At 38.7% G+C, this 20,541-nt stretch overlaps 1 protein-coding gene across 6 annotated transcripts in view; it reads right to left on the bottom strand.

The window, feature by feature from the left end:
* Window positions 1-1,062: 1,062 nt before the first annotated feature.
* Window positions 1,063-20,541, bottom strand: part of SNX16 (sorting nexin 16) — a 41,221-nt gene continuing 21,742 nt past the window's right edge. For 4 of the 6 annotated variants that reach the window (XM_070630359.1, XM_070630357.1, XM_070630355.1 and 1 more), the window contains 6 exons: window positions 18,632-18,701; window positions 8,069-8,205; window positions 7,420-7,539; window positions 6,454-6,482; window positions 3,896-3,936; window positions 1,063-2,732 (listed from right to left, as the gene is read on the bottom strand). In XM_070630359.1, coding sequence (XP_070486460.1) covers window positions 2,676-2,732; window positions 3,896-3,936; window positions 6,454-6,482; window positions 7,420-7,539; window positions 8,069-8,205; window positions 18,632-18,701 — 454 coding nt within the window. In that variant the 3' untranslated portion in view covers window positions 1,063-2,675. Of the gene's footprint in view, window positions 2,733-3,895; window positions 3,937-4,190; window positions 6,483-7,419; window positions 7,540-8,068; window positions 8,206-18,631; window positions 18,702-20,541 lie in introns of those variants that run through there. The other 2 variants (XM_070630360.1, XM_070630361.1) reach the window with 1 other exon arrangement.

Below are 20,541 nucleotides of genomic sequence, written 5' to 3'. Positions count from 1 at the left end.
GGCAGGCCTCTCCCCGGAATTCTGGATGATCATATCCAATTGCCTGCTGGGGAGCTCCACTTGGATTGCCTACAGTATTTCACATCCAGCATATCCCAAACTCAGTCTACCCTCAGACTCCCTAGATCCTCCTCTGTCAGTCTCTTCCTTAGCAGGGCAACAATCTACCCAGAGTGTGTCAATCACCAAGACTTACATTTTCTTTCTAAACACCTCTATTTTCTCTAATATTTTCCTAATTCAGTCCTTTTTAATCTTAATCATTCAATACATATTTTTGAGGACTTACTATGTGCTCCCAGCTGGGAGGGGGGCAGGGACAAGAGGAAAAGAGAGAAAGCCCTGCCCTTTGGGGGAAGCAGTGGGGAGCTGGGCAGGTGAAACAGACAGTAAGAAAGTAAATAAGAAATTTGAGATGAAGGTGACTGTTTTCTTTTGTTTTTTTTTTTTCCTTTTTCTCCCCAAAGCCCCCCGGTACATAGTTGTGTATTCTTCGTTGTGGGTTCCTCTAGTTGTGGCATGTGGGACGCTGCCTCAGCGTGGTCTGACAAGCAGTGCCATGTCCGCGCCCAGGATTCGAACCGACGAAACACTGGGCCGCCTGCAGCGGAGCGCGCGAACTTAACCACTCGGCCACGGGGCCAGCCCCGAAGGTGACTGTTTTGAAGACTATTTTTAGGCTGCTTGAAGAGGTAACATTTAACCTAAGACTTGAGGAGAAGAGCCAGCCTGTTAGGATTCTGGAAATAGCTTTCTGGACACGGGGTATGACAAGGTTAGGAGGCAGAAGACCTTAACAGACTCCAGGAACAGAAAGGTGGCCATGTGGGTTGGTGCTTGGGAGAGCAGTCGGCAAAGAGAAAGGATAGATTGAAGGTATAAGGTAAGCCAGCCCCTCGCTCCCCAACCTCAGAATACACACTTGACTGACTGGCCGAGGTTCTCCATCTTCTCCGTAAGATGTGCTGACACCCTGGATGCTCATGGCGAGCTGGCTCCTTCTTAAGACACCTGCACACGCCTGTTCCCTCCCAGGAGAGCTGTGTGACTACCAGGCATCAATTTTATTTCCAAATTTGTGTACACCAGCTGTACACAAAATTAAACCTCAAGTTTATTAGTAATAGATGAAACAGTGAAACATGAGAACAAATGATCATTTCTAGGGAAAACTAGGTCAGATGATTTGGAAAGAAAGACATGGTAAAAGTATAGGCAAGATAGCAGTACAGCATTAAAAAAAATAGTAAAAACTGTCACAGATTCCTTCATACGTGTCTCATATCTTCTCTTTACAGAAACGAAAACTAGGAATCAGAAATGCATTAGGGGTACAGCTTAGCAAGAGAGAACCAGGAACTCTCATTTGTGAAACCAGACCAAAGAGGGGCCTGAACCTCTGTTAGGACACTGGCGAATGAATATACTCTTATGTGCATTGAGTTAACATGCAACGTTTAAGGTGTCTATCGTGGTTTGTGTGTCCCTTTTTGACCTATCACATGAGGTCAGTGGGCTTCTGCTGCATCGTGGAGCTTGAACTGACGTGAGATGAAGGAATGAGCAGTAGGGACAATCATGGTACTTGTCACTTGCATGGGCTGGAGCTGACTCTTCTGCTAGCTGTGCCCCTCTATTCCACTTTTAAGAAGCAGCTAAAGCACTAGACTTCTACTTCTTGCTAATCTTTGCCCTCCTTTCTGCTCCTCTCGTCCCCATAATTGACAGTGAATACCACTATTACCCCATTTACCACAATGCCGCACAAAGTACACATCAGCCTACTTGGAAGGCGTATCACTCTGAACTCCTTAAAGGGACCATGTGCTTCTCAGTAATTTTTATAACCCGGAGCCAACACAGTAGATGCTCAATGTTTGTTGAATGACCAAATGAAAGAACAGGCTATCTACTTTAATCTTTTAAACTGAGAAATATCTTTGTAAACATTTAATGTTACTTACATCCATCCTATGCTGTTATGGACTGAATGTGTGTGTCCCCCCAAAATTCATATTTTGAAGCCTTAACTCCCAGTGTGGCTGTATTTAGAAATGGGGCCTCTAAGGAAATCATTAAGGTAAAATGAGGTCATGAAGGATGGGGCTCTGGTCCAGTAGGGAACTAACGCTCCTATGAGACACCAGAGCGCTTGCTTGCGCACACATGCACTGAGGAAAGGCCATGTGAGCGCACTGCAAGAAAGCAGCCGTCTGCAACCCAGACGGCCCACCAGACACCAACTCTGCTGGTACCCTGATCTGGGACTTCCCAGCCTCCAGAACTGAGAGAAAATAAACTTCTGCTGGTTAAGCCACCCAGTCTGTAGTACTTTGTCACAGCAGCCCGAGCTGACGCGAATGTACAATAAGATTGTTTTCTCTTTCATCTTTGGTTTGCCCAAAGGATCCTGGAAAGTAAGTGACCTTTGATATGTCTAATAGATGCTTCTCTCCCCTTTAGCTTTCAAGAAAAAATTTTTTTTCCTTTAATTTTTTCTTTGCTAACAAAATACACAATATCATCACAGGAAGAAAAGCCTCCCCCCTACACTTAAGCTTATAATCTATAATCCAAATTTAAGATAGCTTTTATCTTGGTACAACTAACGGAAACCTACAATTTATAGTGGTTCAACAAGAGGGTAGCGTCTCTGTGGTTCTCGTCCTCTTCCCTCATCTTGTCACGCCTCCTGTTTGCAGCATGGCTCCCCCAGCACCTCTGGACATCTCCTGAGATCAGAACAAGGGGAGGGGAGACACTGTATCAGCAGCATACTTTCCTTCTTACTGGAAAACAAGGTTTCCCGGAAGCTACCAGCAGAATTCCATTTGTCTCACCGGCCACAACTGTGTCACAGGCTCAGACCCAGCTGCAAAGGGAGCTGAGAAAAGTATTCTGTTTCTCCAATTCCTATTTTGGGGTGGCAGAGGAGGAATGCAAATATCTGCTGGGTCAGTCAGTGACTGGCGTTTGCTATCCAGGGAGGCGAAGACTGGACGGGCAGGTGAACTAACTCTAGAGAGAGTCCTCCAGTTCCGGGCCTAATGCCCCCAGGGCGGGCTTGACATCTCACGCTTCAGCCAAGGGCTTCAGCCGCCATCTGACCGACACTGACACCTCTGTGATTACAATTAGCCAGGTGCGAACAGTCCAGTAGGCTATTTAAAGCCTATACCTATTCTCATCTGTCTATTACAATAAAACACTACCTTTCACCGTCTGAGTACACAGCTGTACTGTTTTATATCGATGTTTGCTTTATGTGGAGACAGTGACGCTGCTCTACTTTGCTGCCAATGATGAACATGAAACGACAAGTGGTGTCTGCTCTAACCAGAGGCCATGGTTAAAACATAATCTGAGTTTATCAATACTGTGCTCTGGCCGAGAACCTACCCACAGCTTGGCACTAGCTAGCACTTCTAAGTTTGCCTTCCACATTCACTGATCTTACTTAAAGGCATCTTTTAAAGGGAAGGATGATTTAATTGTGTGATTATTGGCATCATTTAATGGTGCAGAAATTGTTAGTACAGGCTATGAAAAGTTCTTACCTAATGTAGTCTAAGATATCACTCAAATCTGAGACTTTATCAGAAAAAAATACATATGTTCTCATAGAAGAAGTTAAATAGGGAAGAAAATTGGTGTTGAGAAAATAAGATAGAAAAATAAAGTCCTGTTTACTACACAAAAACCTAATTCATGAAGTTCTATATAGTAGCTACAGGTGAACTACAGTTTGGCTTAGAGCTGCCCAAAAAACAAAGCAAGAGAGACAGTAATAGAGTCCTTAAGAAAACAACAAAGCAATTGTTTAGGAGACACACAGGCTCATGGAACCAAGGCCTAAGAGAATTTTCTCCCGTGAGTCCTCACGAAGGGCACCCACCTCATGAGATAGAGCAGTCGTCCGCCTGCAGGACACGTGTACTGAAACACAAGCAAACAAAATCCACTTCAAAACCAGACAAATTATTCTTAGACCCAAGGCCACTGCTCCCTTCTAACATCACCAACAGCTGGAGCCTACGCAGATGACTTACCAGAGGAACGCGGTCTTCTGAAGCAACGTGCCTCAAATGCCGACCTCAGTACAGCAGCCAGACACAACACATTTTAAATAATGTTTTATGGTTGTATTAGCTACACGTGAACTTAAGTTTTAAAAGATTATCCACAAAGTGTTTTCTGTTTCAGTTATGTTCTATTTTTTTATTGATTACATTTGAAGTGCATTGCACCTATTCACAAAGACTTATAATCAGTAACACGAAGTGTAACCTTAAAGAGAAAGTCACAGACTCATTCCACATCTGTGAAATGCAGCAGTTAACTATAATTAACTATAATTAAATTACAACAATCGTAAGGGATAGGGAAACAGAAACTGGAGGGGGAAAAATGGTATTCAACATCTGAACAACACAGCTACTACTGTACTGAAAAAATAATTTATTAAATGAATATAATACTGGGAATAAAATGCATTATAAAAATAAAAAAGTAAATTCTAAATATAAATAATAGTGGTTTATCTAATTAACAAGAGTTTTTCTTCACCATCCAAAGCTTTTAATATAGTCTTCTGAAAGGCCAGGTTTTGCAAGTGTATGGTTCACTTTAAAACGCACATGTAGCACACAGAATATCTGGAGGTTAGGAAAGATCATCTTGTTTAATTAGACTAAAAATGGTACTGATTAATTTAAATGATTGTTCCTTTTGAACCTTTTTTAAGCCTAGGATAATATTCCGAAATGAACAAGTACGCGAATTTATTATATTCTTTCTGTCTCCCAGGATAAACACATTTCTAATACACTTTGGGGAAAAGGTTCTGAGACAGAGCAGACTTGTGCATTCTGATGAAGACTAACATTTTTGGTACTTTGGTAAAAAGCAGTCTCCTTTTTAGATGAAAGGTTAACAACAACTATCGGATCTGTTAATCTACGTCAGTAGAATTTTATACAACCACATATTAATATGTACATCATGAGAACAATGAACTCTGAGATAGGGGAGAAAAAAAGAACTGGAGGCTGTTATTCTATTTCCCCAGTAAGTTTCCCTCAGTTTTTAGAAAGCATACGCAGTTCAAAATGCCAGCAAGATTACAATGCTTATTAACGACAATATGCAAAACAGCAGCAACAAAATTAACGAGTAACTTCACACCATAAAAATGAAACAAGGCACTTTCAACAACTAAATGCAACGAAATAAACAATAAACATTTTTTTTATAAAGCTGACTTACAGACCCTAGGAGACTTTTGTAAAAAGTGAAATAGTAAAGGCACTACGTAATTCTTTACCCTAACTCCACGTGCTAAAGAAATTCACCAATTAAACTTGGCACAATAGTTTAATTATCATAAAGTGCATCACTTGGCTAAATATATATTTAAAAGAAAATCAGCCATAATACATTATAGCAACATATTCAGAAATAAAAATGCAATGCCAGGAGTCAATATAGTTAGGAACTTTGTAGTATATATGGCTTTTTATTTATTTTTATATTTTATATATTTTTTGCATAACTCCCTATTTGCTTAGAATCTATAATATACTTTCGAAACAGTATGCTTTGATTAGCAAAAAGAGGTAGTGTTCTGAAAGAGGCAAACTCACTAATTCTACAGGTAGAGATTTCAGATAAAGGCTGTGTGGAAAATAAGTATAACATATTATAATAAACTGGGACACATCATATTTTGATATTAATGACTTATCTTTCAAAATCAAGGCTATTTTATCACTTTAGCTATGTTATTACAGCTCTTTCAAATAGTCTTCCTTTGGTACTAGAAAGTTATCTTCTTTTAAATAGCAGTAACATTCCAAAAAAAGCAATTTTTATTTAGAGTTGGTAAATACATCAATATTTAAAACTCAATTCATCTTTACCACTGATTTAAACCATGAATGAAAATATATCCTGTCAGAGACACAAAGAAGTACACATCGATCAGGTAGCAACATGCAATTAATTTTCATTTGACTAACATACCTGGTGATTTAAAAATACACACACACACAGACGCATGCACGCACACGTTAGTTTGGAGCAATACATGGGCAGAACACCAGAATAATTTCCGCACAGTATTTAAGAATGTGGCCTTGATAACAGCACTCTACCTAGGCTTCTTGTTTAGTGTATTGAACACAAAGGTTGGATAAAAGACAATTTAAAGCAGCAGTGAATTGATTTCCTATCCCAATAACTTAAAAACAAAACTTTTCTTTCTGTAAACTTTACACATGTGCATTCTTGCTGTTTTCTGTAAAGGCCTCAGTCTTTTTCCTTCTTAAATACGTGCCACTCTGTTCTAAACCTGCTGAAACGTAAGAATGAAGAATTGCTTGTGGTGCTAGCCGTCTTCAGCATCACACGCCACTTCTGCTACTTCTATCTCAGATACGCAATTCTCAGGCTCACCGCAATTTAAGCGTGGCTTATCATCAGCTCTGCAAAAGAAGAAACACTCAGTGAGGAGACTGGATGCCTGCTACTTCACTTCACTACACCTTTAAAACTCTTTGACCTTATGTAAAAAAGGTTCGCATATTCAATTAGAAGTTGAGTACTTTTCAGTTGCTTTTGTCAGATAACCCCTTGGGAGATTATGTTTTAAAGATCGGCACCTGAGTTACAGCTGTTGTCAATCTTTTTTTTTTTTGCTTTTTCTCTCCAATACATAGTTGTACATTCTAGTTGTGGGTCCTTTTAGTTGTGGCACGTGGGACGCCACCTCAGCGTGGCCCACTGAATGGTGGCATGTCAGTGCCCAGGATCTGAACCAGCAAAACCCCGGGGCGCTGAAGGTGAGTGCTCGAACTTAACCACTCGCCCTCGGGGCTGATCCCTGGAGATATATTTTTAATTCAGCTCTCTCAATTAGCAGGCATCAATGAAAATCTAGGCTGTAATCACCTTTACCAACATAAAATTTGTTCTCATGATTCTAGCTTAACTAGTATCACTGAAGTATTAGCAATTACCTTGGATTTATATGTAATAAAAATCCTATGTGCTTTCAAATATACTATTTTTTAATCATTCCTATTAGGTAGGCAAGGTGGTTGCTATTACAATGTCCTACCTTCTAAATGGAAAAAGAGAGACATGGAGGGAGGTTAAAGTAATTTGTCAAGATTTACAAAACTAATGAACTCACAGCCCAGTTACTTCAGACACAGCTTCAAAGCAAGTTCTAAGAAAACTTAGAGCCTGGATGCCAAACGCTTGTTTTTAGGCACAGCCTAGAAGATCTAGTCTTTCTCTGCTCAGCAGATTCATGACACAATAACACTGAGTTCATAAAAAATACTCCACAGAGTAGCATTACGGCAATCTCCCGACGATTATTCAGACGATGAGGCTAATGAACTGAACACTGTGTACCCAGATTCTTCATCCAAGACGTCTCCATCAGCCGTGAGTGCAGGTGACTCCGCCGTCAGGCTAGGTCCACCTTCCAGTCCTGCCCCATGCAGTGATCCTTCAGGTTCTAAAGACAGTGTTCTAAAAGGAAATCACAGCGACAAGTTATTTTCTTGTTCAGTATCTTCTTGAATAAAATAGGCGTACGTTCATTGTTGAGAAGGCACGCAGCCTTAGTAATCTTCCGCTGGTAAGGCTTAATTAGTCATATGACTAAGGCACTGCTGACTCTGAGTCAACAAAAAAACTAGTTATAATTAATTTAAAATGATTTTAGCATCAATTCAAAAATGCTGATGAGAAGGCAAAGTAGAACTTTCCTATGTGAAAAGCTGGCATGAAGGCCTAGAAACAAAGATATCATTTACGTAGGTTAAAGCGAATATTGCTTAGTTTGTTGAACAGCCAGAAGCTTATTTTCCTGATGTTTCCCCTCCTTCAAATGCTCAGCCTCCTAAACAAATTATCAAAAGACAACTTCCCCAATCTACGAGGAAGCCCTCCGAGAGTCTACGACTTTCGGAATCAGAAATATCCTAAGTCATATGAAAATACAAAGGGCATCCAGCCCAGCCTATTGGGAGCTGAAAACGCAGGCGTCCCAACTCACCGGATTCTGCTCTCCAGAGCGTCTATGCGAAGCTGCTGCTCACTGAGCAGTGTCTTCAGGGACTCCACCTCCTTCTGCTTTTCAAGCAGTTCCTTCTGAAAACGGTAGTTGGTCTCTTCTAAAGTTTCACAGAAAGCCTTAAAAACAAATACACAAACACACATGGAAACAGACTCTAATTACTTCCTTATGCAGCATGTCTCTCAAGAGCATTACTGGGAGTGAAAGAACACGGATAATCAAATCCTTTGTTCGCAGCCCGCACCTGCTGCCCTCCCCTGAGTCTTCTTAGCTCTCCGCTGTCTCAGCTCTCTGTGCCCCATCTACCAGGGGGACTTGGAACTGCAAATCCCTTTTCTAGAGAATTATTATGTAGAAAGTCAGGGGGCCTGAAGCAAATATGTGATATCTCTCCAGTGTGGGAAAAAATGACGAATAGCCACTGTTTCAGTTTCTATTCTCCTTAGTTTATTTTTACCCAGTCCTAGGTAATTACATTTAAAAAGAACTGTGGCTCCTGATTCCGTGTATCAGTCCAGCAGAGACACGGCTGTAGCAACTACTTCCTCGACAGCACCTCGGCATCGCTTTCTCTGTGCTTCTCCTTTCACTGTAATTACTCAAAACCGACATTCTATCCTTTATTTCAGCAGTGTTTGGCATCCTGGTTATAAAGATTAAAACAGAGACACAGACAAAATCATACTACCATGAAGAACGATGCCATGAGAAACTCTGGGTCGCCTCCCGTGACGAGGCTTTCCAGGTTACTGATGGCTTCTTCTCCCTGTTCCTAGTTAGCACTGTCTCCTCTGTGACTGTTTTAAGCCTTTGCCCCGAGCAAATCCCCTACAGTACGTCACCACTGCTGAGCCCCTACAGTACGTCACCACTGCTGAGCCCCTACAGTACGTCACCACTGCTGAGCCCCTACAGTACGTCACCACTGCTGAGCCCCTACAGTACGTCACCACTGCTGAGCCCCTACAGTACGTCACCACTGCTGAGCCCCTACAGTACGTCACCACTGCTGAGCCCCTACAGTACGTCACCACTGCTGAGCCCCTACAGTACGTCACCACTGCTGATCCCCTACAGTACGTTACCACTGCTGATCCCCTACAGTATGTTACCACTGCTGAGCCCAAGCCTGGAAGATGATCCTGATTCTTACACCAGAAAAAAATCGCTGATCCCCAGAATCCTAACTACACTTGCAGCCTGTTCTTGCCCTCAAGGACACGTGACTCTTCAAGTAAGCCCCGTCTCCTGTGGACGCTTGATTCATCACTTACACGCTCGCTCCAATTTTCAACCTTCTCTCCTCTTTTGGCCCTTAAACCTCGACAGTGTCTCCATACAAAACCAAAATCATCTCTATCACTCTCCTGATCATGAGTCTCTCTAGCTACTAACTCATCTCCTTCCTTTCAAAATGGAAAAGTTTTCCACGAAAAAAGGTCTTTTTTTAAGCCAAATTTAGCTTCCCATTCACTTCTAAAATCTTCAGAGTTCTACTCTTTTTTTCTCTAATTAGGCTCAAGCAAAGGCTAACAATGACCTTCTAATTGTCAAATCCAGAGTATTGTTTTTCACCACTTCACAGTATGTCACAATTGACTTAAAATTTTAAAAAAAAATTTTAATGGAATCCTCTTTCATTGGCCTCTGTAAAACTTCCTGGTTCCCCTCCTAACTTTGACAGTTGCTTCTGAGTCTTTACTTGTTCTTTGCACATGGGCATTCATCAGAGTTTTGTCCTCGGTTATATACTCTCTTGCTCCATACGCCACCCCTGGGCAATCACACTTACTGCTGTCGCTTCAGCTATTATGTATACTATATGCTATCGACTCCTGTTGTTCTGTTGCTGTTGTTGTTGATCTCCAGACCAGACCTTTCCTGAGAACAGACATCATTCTCATGCCCACTGGTCCTCTTCAACTGGATGTACCAACGGCAAGTCAAAGCGCATTCGCAAAAGAAAACCTGCTCTACTGCCTACTCATCCACGCCACCAGGCAGGCATCTCACGTCCTTCCTCTCCCTGATTTCTACCGCCCAAGGGTAACCCAGTCTTCCCACTCTTCCATTGCCCTCCTCCCCCACTGCCTCATCAACATCTCTTGTGTTTTCTCACTTTATTCTCTATACTCATTTCTCCTGTTTTTGGTTCTTAACAAACTACAACACCAGGAAACTTAACTGGCTTACCTATGTTTACTTTGGCACTCTTCCAATCCAAGCCGGTTTTCTTAAAAATAGATCTGATCATGTTACCTATGATTCAATACCGCCTAAAGGATAAGGCCGAAGATCTTACTTGGCAAATGAGGGATCTTATCATGTGACATATGCCTTTCACCCTAAACTCACAGCTTGCTCTATTTACCCTTCCCCTCCTCTGAGCCTCCACACACCCATGTTCCAACCAAACTGAACTATTTTTCAGTTTCTCAAATATTTATTTTTATATAGATGGGAGTATATAACACCTATCATTCTGTGGCTTGGTTTTTCACCTAACCACATAAGACAAACATTATAAACATTCCCAAATTAAAAAATTTGGGTATATTCACAATATTACGAAAAAATGAAGAGTTTTTAACTATCACACAAATAGAAGCTAAGACCATAGAGAAAAACAAAGTAAATAAACCACAGATCACTTTCATTGATAACAATATGGTTGACTAGATAAACTAAAGCCTCCAGCTACAAAATATCTAGCTAAAAACGAAACTTTTGAATAGCTGTGAGGGGAAGAAACAAAGGCAAATCTCAGGGGGCAAAATGAATGGAAATCAAAACAGGTGCCGTCAGCCTGCACGGACTCGGCAGCATTGGGGAGCTGGAGAGGACGACGAGAGGAGAGGCTGCCGTTTGGTAACGCTGAGCACCAGGATGGGACAAGAGACGAGGAGTCAGGCATATTTTGGGAGCCAGTGACAAGAAATGAGACACTCAGGAATGAAGCAAGGGTCCTAAAGAGCTAAACCGTTAATAAAGTCACTTATCAACACAGGGATACAGCACGAAAGACAGTCTGTCTCACTCTGGCCTTGAGGTGGGAGAGGTGGAGTCTTCCCTGAAGAGCCTACACCCCTGGCCAACACCTCAGGTGGATTTAGGCTTTGAATTGATACTATCACAATTAGCCAGAAACACCCAGCTGAGAAACTAGCATAAAAAATGCTTGAGGTATATCTGCAGAAGCAAACACAAACTTCTACGGAAGGACGTACCCTTGCCTCAGCTGTATAGAGTTCCTGCAGACCAAGTTCTAATCAAAGTGAATTTACAATTCAAAATGACAAGGAATTTATTACTAGGAAATTATCCAACACTCAGAGAGTGAATGGAACCAATACACAGAAGGATCAGAATCCCATCAACTTCAGATAACATTACTAGCCAGAGACTGTAAAATATGAACATGTATAAAGACTTGCAAAAATAGTCATTTTTAAAATGCAACTTTTTTAAAAAAACTATTTCTTTAAAAGCAACTATTAAGAAACATTGGGTATACTGAGACAAACCAAACAGAATGTCAACACATGAAAAATAGTCAATAACATTAAAACCTTAAAGGAAGGATCACATAGAATAAGTCTGACTGAAGACAATATGGTAAATTGGGAGCCAGAACTAAGAAAATTACCCAGAATGAAGCACAAAGAGACGGAGATGGATATCATGAAGGAAAGGTTAAGATAGATGGAAAAGGAAAATAACATGCATATTTATAAACAGAATTCTAAAAGGAGAGAACAGAGACAAGGAGGAGAAGCAATACTCAGTGAGAAAACAGCACAGAATTTTCAGAACTGATTAAATACTAGCGTTTTCAGATTTGGGAAGAATAATGCATCCCAAGGGAGAAAAAAATAAATACCACCCAGATATAAGAGAGTGAAACTGCAAATGTCAAAACCAAAGAGACGCTCTCTAAACCACCAGGGAGAAAAAGCAGCTTACTCTACAGGGACAATGGCCAACAGCTCCCAGCAGCAGTCCACGCCCAAGGCAGCGAGAAAAACGACTCCCGAGGTGGAATTCCAGACCCAGTCAAATCACACTTCCAGAATGAGAGCAAGATTAAAAAAATTTCAGACATCAAAGACCCAACATCATCAACACACATTCACTAAAAGATCCATTAAATGAGGCACTCCAGGAAGTGAACTGGAACCCCGTGGAGAGAGTGAGATGAATTCGGCACAGTGAGGAAAGGAAGCGGCGAACACGCACCTAAGTCAGAAGCACTGACTCTGTAAAGCGTGATAACGGCTAACTTTGAGGAGGGCTGGACGACTTGGTGCTAAAACACGTGAGGACAATAAGATACGACGACCAAAAGACAGTGAACACAGAACTTACAAACCAAGAGTGGAGGAAAAAAGAGAAGAAAGAAAACTGCAAATACGTAAAAAGGAGGAAAGGGAAAAACAGCAGGGTAAATAAAAAGGACAAAATAAAATGGCAGAAATAAATACCAATATACTGGCAATTACTATACGCACCAGAATAAACTCACCAGTTCAAAAACATTTTTCCAATTGTATCAAAAAATGAAAATCTACCTCTATGATGCTTACAAGAAACACACTTAAAACATAAAGGTAGAAAAAGACCTATCAGGCAGCAGGCAAATCTGCTCCTTCTCCCACACAAAAGGTGTAGTTTTATTAAAATCAGACTGAATGCACTTCAAAGTGAAAAACACTATTAGGCACAAAAAGAGCCACTATCTAATAATAAAAGTAACAATTCACTAGGAATATTTCAATTACATAATTGCAAGGAGAAATTTAATAAATCCACAACTATAATGAGTACATTCAATATACTACTTTCGGTAATTAACAGATTAAACAGGGAAAGAAAACAGTAAATATTTAAAAAATTTAAATAATACAATTAATAAGCTTGATCTGACAGGTATATATTTAACCCTGAGCATAACAATCAGGAAATATATTCTTTTCAAATACACATGGAAAGTTTAGAACATCTATCACATACCTGCGGACTGCAAAGATTACACAGCACTGTCTCAACAATAACAGTGTCACAGAGAGCACAGTGACGAAAATGCAGACAGATGAAAAAAGTCAATAATGGAAGGAAAAATTTACAGAAGTGTAAAAAATTTAAGAGAATTCAAAAATTTATGGAGCAAAGAAGTATTAAAAAGAACATTACAAAACATGAATGATAATGAAAATACTACTTAAGACTTGTGATATACGGTTAGCATGTAATTCAAAAAGAAATTTATAGTTTAAATGAATGCATCAGAAACAACTGAAAAAGTATCCAACTCAAGAAGTCAAAAAAAGAATAGACTAAACCTAAGCAGAAGGAAGAAATTCACGGAGATTCGAAAAGAATTTAGTCAGTCAACAAAATCAAGAAATCAAGAGATGGTTCTTTGAAAAGACATAAAGTACACCAAATCCAAGGATAAAAGGCTGGTAGAAACAACAGTGAGATTGAAAGTGGATCTATAATTAAAGATATGTTTAACAGATTTTGAAAATCATGACAAAACAGCCTTACATCAATGTATTTTAAAACCTATATAAAATGGTTTTACAGTCGAGTTCTGATGACCACTTAAGGAACAAACATACTCATCTCATTCAAAAGGTTCTGGAGAACAGAAAAAGAGGGATTGTTCCTCAACTTACAAGACTGGTTATAATCCTGACACCAGATCCAATGACAGTAACAGAGAGGAGAATTACAGATGCAAAAATTCTAAATAAAATCATTACAATCCAAATCCAGCAATTAATAAAATGGTGAATTTATGAGTTAATCCCACAAATAATGTTCTTTCATCTGAGAATTTATGAATGTAATTTACCAGACCAACAGATCAAAGGAAAAACCCCATATGATCATCCTTATAGAAGCAAGCAAAAGCACTAATAACACACACACCACCTCTCAGTGAACCAGGAAGAGAAGAGAACTTCACTAACCAAAAATAAAAACAGCAGAAGCAATGCACAACTACCAAAAGCCTATAGAAAACACCATACCCAATGGGAAATACAGAATCATTTCCTTTAAAGTCAGGAAGAGGAAAAGCGCGCTCACCATAACTGCTTCTGTTTCATTCCAAAGATCCTAGCTGGCACAATCATATAGGAAAATAAAATGAAAGGAACTACGGATTAAAAAGAAAAAGACCTAACTGTCTATATTGCAGAGGTTATGACTACCTACACAGAAAATCCAAAAGGACCTACACATGAATGAGAGATTTCACCAAGGATGTGACACATAAAATAAATACACAAAAAATCAATACTACAACAGTAAAAAATTAGAATATAAGATAAATACCAATTATGATGTAAGAAAACCAGAAGAATAGGGCCAGCTCTGGTGCCTAGTGGTTAAGTTTGGTGCGTTCTGCTTTGGTGGCCCGGGCTCGGTTCCCGGGCGTGGTCCTACACTGCTCTGCTAGCAGCCATGATATGCTGGTGGCCCACATACTAAATAAGAGGGGAAGACTGGCACAAATGTTAGCTCAGGGTGAATCTTCCTCAGCAAAAAAATCCAACTAACCAAGCAGACAAAAAACATACGCATGAACCCTACAGTTTTCCTTAGAAATTTAAGGAAAAAAACGTAAACCTTTACTGAAGGACTTTTAAAAAAGACCTAAGGGCCAGCCCAGTGGCCTAGTGGTTAAGTTCACGTGCTCTGCTTCAGCTGCCCGGGGTTTGTGGGTTTGGATCCTGGGCTCAGACCTACACACCACTCATCAAGCCATGCTGTGGTGGTGTCCCATATAGGAAATAGAGGAAGATTGGCACAGATGTTAGCTCAGGGACAATCTTCCTCACCAAAAAAAATTAAATAAATAAAAAAGACCTAAGTAAGCAAAGATCTATGGATAAGACTCAATACTATAAAGACAAGGCTCTTCAAAATCAATCAATAAATGTACTATAATTCCAGACAAAATGCCAACAGGATTTTTCATGAAACTCACATGCTGATCCTAAAATACACATGGAAGAGCAAACAGCCACTTTTCAAGAAGAACAAGGAAGGCAACTCCTGCCCTACTAGATACAAAGATTATAAAGCCATAGTAACACAGTACAAACTCAACAAATATAGAAACTTAGTAAGAAACAGAATGATTAAAGAAAAAGCAAATAGAAATTCTGGAGTTGAAAAACACAATAACTGAAACGAAAAATTAACAAGGAGCTCAACAGCTGATGTGAGATGACAGAAAAATGAATCAGTGAGCTTGAAGATAAATCAATAGAAATTATCCAATCTGAAAAACAGGAAAAAGTGACCGAAGAAAAATAAACAGCACTTTAGAGACATGAAGTGCAATATGAAGTGCACAAACGTACAGGGCATGGGAGTCCCAGGAGAAGGGCAAGGGAAAAGAATGGGAAAAGTCTTTGAAGAAACAATGGCCAACAAATCACAAGTCTGAGACAGAACATTAATTTGCCAAATCCAAGCAGCTCAGTGATCAAATAACGATAAACACAAAGAGATCCACACCTCAATACATCATAATCAAACTGTCAGAAGTCAAAGAAAACAATCTTGAAAGCAGCAAGGGCGAGATGACTCATCATGTATGTGGGAACAATATAGTGAAAGGCAACTTTAATCAGAAACAACGGAGGCTGGAAGACAGCAGAATGACACAAAGTGCTGAAAGAAAAAACCTGTCCAAGACACTATCCTTCAAAAATGGACACTCCCAGATAAACAGACAGTGAGAATTTGCTGCCAGCAGTCCTGCCTTACAAGGACTACTAAAGGACGGCCTTAGAGCTGGAGGGATGTGATACCAGACGATAACACCATCCTCAGGAAGAAACAGAGGCCTGGAAATAGTGAATATATGGAGAAATAGAAGAGTCTACAAAATGCTTTCTCACTTCTCTTAAGTTCTTTAAAAGATAAAAGAGTGTATAAAAAATAATTATTACGCTATATTGTTGGGTTTATAATACATATACATGTAAACATGTAACAACAGCAACACAAAAGAGGAGGAAGAAAAAGGAAACACACTGGAGCCAAGTTTATAATTCACTGCATTGAATTATAGTATTATTCTGAAGTAGACTGAGTTAAGATGCATACAGTCATACCTAGAGCAACCACTAAAAAATAACTAAGAAAAATGAACATTTCTACAGAGGAAACAAGATAGCACAGTAAAAATATTTATTTCACACAATAATAGGCAGTAAAGAGGAAGAGGACCAAAACAGATGAGACAGATAGAAAACAAACTGCAAAATGGCAGACGTAAAAGGAGAGATGTCAGACCGAATAAAAGAGCAAGACCCAACTACATGCTCTGTACAAGAGACAGACCTTAGATTGACAGACACAAACAGACTGAAAGCAAAAGGATGGAAAAAGATGCATCATGCAAACCTGTAGGAAACGAGACTGTGGTACTGGCAGAAGGGTAGGTAACCAGATCAAGGGAAGAGAATTAAGAGTCCAGAAACAAACCCTTCCTCTCATGTTCATCTGACTTTTGATAAAGGTGACGACACAATTCCATAAAAGGTAGAGAGACAATTAGATACCTATAGAAATTTAAGACACTTAACTCACATCTTATGAAAAAAATTAGGTCAGGGTAGATTTCAGACCTAAATGTAAGAGCTAAAACTATGAAACTTCTAGAAAATAATGTAGGAGAAAATCTTTGTGACCCTGTGTAATCAGAGTTCTTGCAATATAACCAAAAACATAAGCCATAAAAAAGTCACAAAATGAACTTCATCAAAATTAAAAACGTTAGTACTTCAAATGACACCATTAAGAAGATGAAAAGACGCATGCAAATAGGAGAAATTATTTGCAAATCATGTATCTGAAAAAGGACTTGCATCCCAAACAAAGAACTCTTACAACTCAATAAGACAAACAGCCCAAGTAAAAAAATGAACAAGACTTAAATAGACAATTCATCAAAGAAAATATATGAATGACTAAAAAGCACATGAGAAAAAGTGATCAAAATAAAAAATCATGAGAAAATGCAAATTAAAACTGTAATGAAATACTACCACACACCCACAAGAGTGGCTATAATCCACAACAGATAATATCAAATGTTTGTGAGCACAGAGGAACTGGAATACTCATACACTACTGGCAGGAATGTGAAATGGTATAGCCACTTTAGAAAACACTAAGTTCCTTAAAAAAGTTAAACATAATTTGCCATATAACCGAACATTCCACTCTGAGGGATCAACCCAAGAGAAATGAAAACATATTTTCACACGAAGCCTTCTTTGAGATTGTTCATAGCAACATTATTCATAGCAGCACAAAATGGGAACAATCCAAATGCCCCTGCACTGGTGACTGGATAAACAAAGGGTGGGACACGGATACAACGAAAAGCCACTCCACAATAAAAAGGAATGAAACACTGAGAGAGGACCCTCCAAACATTATGCTAAGTGAAAGGAATGAGATGCAAAACTTATACATTTTATATATATATATACACACACAAACACTGTATACTATATGTTAGGCATATTGTATATATAAAAGATTACGTACATTGAATACTGACTTTTATCTATCTATACACACACACATATATATACTATATGATTCTATCCATATGAAATATCAGAAAAGACAAATTTGTCGAGATTGAAAGCAGATCAGCAGCTGTCTGGGGCTGGGAGTGTGGACTGACTGCAAAATGGCTTGTAGAAATATTTGAGGTGATAGAATTTCTAAAACTGGATTATGGTCATGGTGGCACAGCCCTACAAATTTACTAAAAATTATTAAATTGTACATTTACAATGGAATAGCAAATAGCAAATTTTATGGATGAAAATTTTACCTCAGTAAAGCTGTTTTTAAAAAGCTATGGTATTCACTCTAATACAAAGAACTGACTCAGTGTAACTGAAAACATTACAAACCTACCAATTAAATCTGTTCCATTTAAACACCATCAAACATTTGGGAAAAAAACTTGCATAGTATCCTAGCTAATCTATTCTCACCAAATGTTTCGTGAATCTAGTCAATTGCTTCAAGAAATAGGCCACTTTAACATGTCAATTAGCGCAATCTGAGGACCATCACACTTGTGCTGAATTGCTAACAAGACAATGACTTCTACCTCTGAAGACAAGTTTTAAATTTGATCTTAACTCTAGGTTCTTTACTTTGATACTCAGATGGAAGAAAACTCAGTGTACAAATAGTACTTTTAAATCTAGTAATTTTTTTAACAGTAAAAATAAAGAGAACAAAATATAGGATTTAATTTTAGATCTTTACTGACCCTATGACATTAAGGATTTTTTTTTTGTTTTACTGAACCAGGTTCATGTATCTCAATGAAAGAAACCTTTGACTCAAACATTAAAAGCTTTCTGTGCAAAACTACCATGGTCTAAAATGATAATATTTTGCTGTTTTCTGTTCTATTCAAGAAACAATGTAGTTATTGTACTCTATTATTTGTTCCTCTTTTCTTGTGATATATGATACAGCACTTACCCTGCTTTCTTCTAGGCTATCAAATGGACCTGGTGGATCATCCAGACAAAGAAATTCTCTTACTGCAAGGCTTTTCAAAGAAAAAAAAAAATTGGGGTGCAAATAAGTTTACATAAGATAGCAAAAAGCAAGTTATTTTGAAGCTATACAGCATTTTAAGCAAGTTGTTTCTGCTGATAAACCAAAATAAGTAAGCTGGTTTATGTGTTTTCATACAAGTAACCAAATACAAACATAAAATCTACAGAAGACACAAAGATTTTTAAGTTATTTTCTAAGATCTTGCGAACATGGAGATTGTGAACTCATGTTACATGCAAATACAGGACATAAAACATAATTCAGAATAATGGTACAGGAGACCCAAATAATTGGTGAACACTTTATCACTTTCAATGAGATATTAGTTTGAACAAGTCTAAAAAAGTGACTATCTTATGAAGAAATACAATTTTAACTTATACTTCGTTTCTTCCTCAGAAGATGCTTCTAAAGTAATTGAAAAGTACTTAGGTTGAAACAAGTTAAAGCTTTTCCTTGCAATCATGTTTATTATATTAGTTTACTTAGATATTTTCCCTAGAGAGTTCAAGAGAAAAAATTCTGACCATCCCGTTTCTGAACTGCCATAAATTTCAAAATAATTAAATAATATGGTATTGTTATATTTATACTTTCCAATTATCAGAAACAGGCTAAGTGGGTAGAAAACCAAACTTCCTTATTAGAAAAATACTCCCTTTTCTAAAAAGCAACTTTAGTAACATTTTTACATTCACAAATTACCCTAATTATAGGAATGCTGCTGCTAGGAAAGAAAAAGTGGGACAGCAATTTCTTTTTATACCTCTGGTTTATAGTATAAATGCAGCCCAAGATCAACAGTGATGTTGAAAATGTACCCAGCTGCAGGCACCTTTTTTTGGAGCGGCTATTCTGATTCATTCTCCTTCCCTGAAAATCTTTATGATCTATGGCTCACTAGAATTCTACTCAAATGAAATTCAATGGATTTCCTAAGTTTTTTTCAATACGGTTCCAAGGTTATACTCCATGCCCTACTCTCTTTACTCTGCAGTATAAGAATGAAATTTAATTTAAAATTGGCTTTACAATGCTGATTTACAAAACACCTTTTCTGTGGTTCACTATGTTTCTTCTGTTTTGACAGGACTCAGTCAGTTGAGGAAGACGCTCAACACTCATGCTTTATTCCCACTCCAGGAGAGGGACACATAAAAGTCTCCAGTAGACAGCGGTGTTTGAGAAGACAATTTCTTTCTCAGAAATTCTGATCTCTTTTCATTTTCCTAGAAAAGGAAGCCCTCACCCCTGCTTAGAATCACTGACTAGAGAACTTTACTTAGATTTGATAAATATTTGACTGCCTATCTGTGCCACAGTTCTGCTCAGTGATGTTCTATATATATTATCCATGTATGATTCATAAATGAATCAAGTGAATTCAAATAAAACACAAATACCAGTCTGTATTATTGAATGGTTTATGGAATAAATTTAAGTCAAATTTTTTTTCTTTAAGATTGGCACCGGAGCCAACAACTGTTGCCAAATCTTTTTCTTTTTTTTGCTTTTTCTCCCCAAACCTCTCCAGTACATAGTTGTACATTCTAGCTGTGGGCCCTCCTAGTTGTGGCATGTGCCGCCTCAGCCTGGCTTGATGAGCAGTGCCATGTCTGTGCCCAGGATCCAAACGGGTGAAACCCTGGGCAAAACCCTGGGCTGCCGAAGCAGAGCAAGAGAACTTAACTACTTGGCCTCGGGGCTGGCCCCGAGTCCATTTTTAAAATAAAGTGTTACTTTTTTTCTTCCTTACTTGTTTACTGATAGGTTTAACACAGTCCCCTTAACTGTCTTCTGTAGTCAATCTTTAATACCTTTGCTTCCAT

Source organism: Equus przewalskii, chromosome 8 (genome assembly GCF_037783145.1).
Source record: "Equus przewalskii isolate Varuska chromosome 8, EquPr2, whole genome shotgun sequence".
In the NCBI taxonomy this organism is placed as follows: domain Eukaryota; kingdom Metazoa; phylum Chordata; class Mammalia; order Perissodactyla; family Equidae; genus Equus; species Equus przewalskii.
Note: the sequence above shows the minus strand (reverse complement) of the source record. Positions and strands in the feature narration are given on the sequence as shown.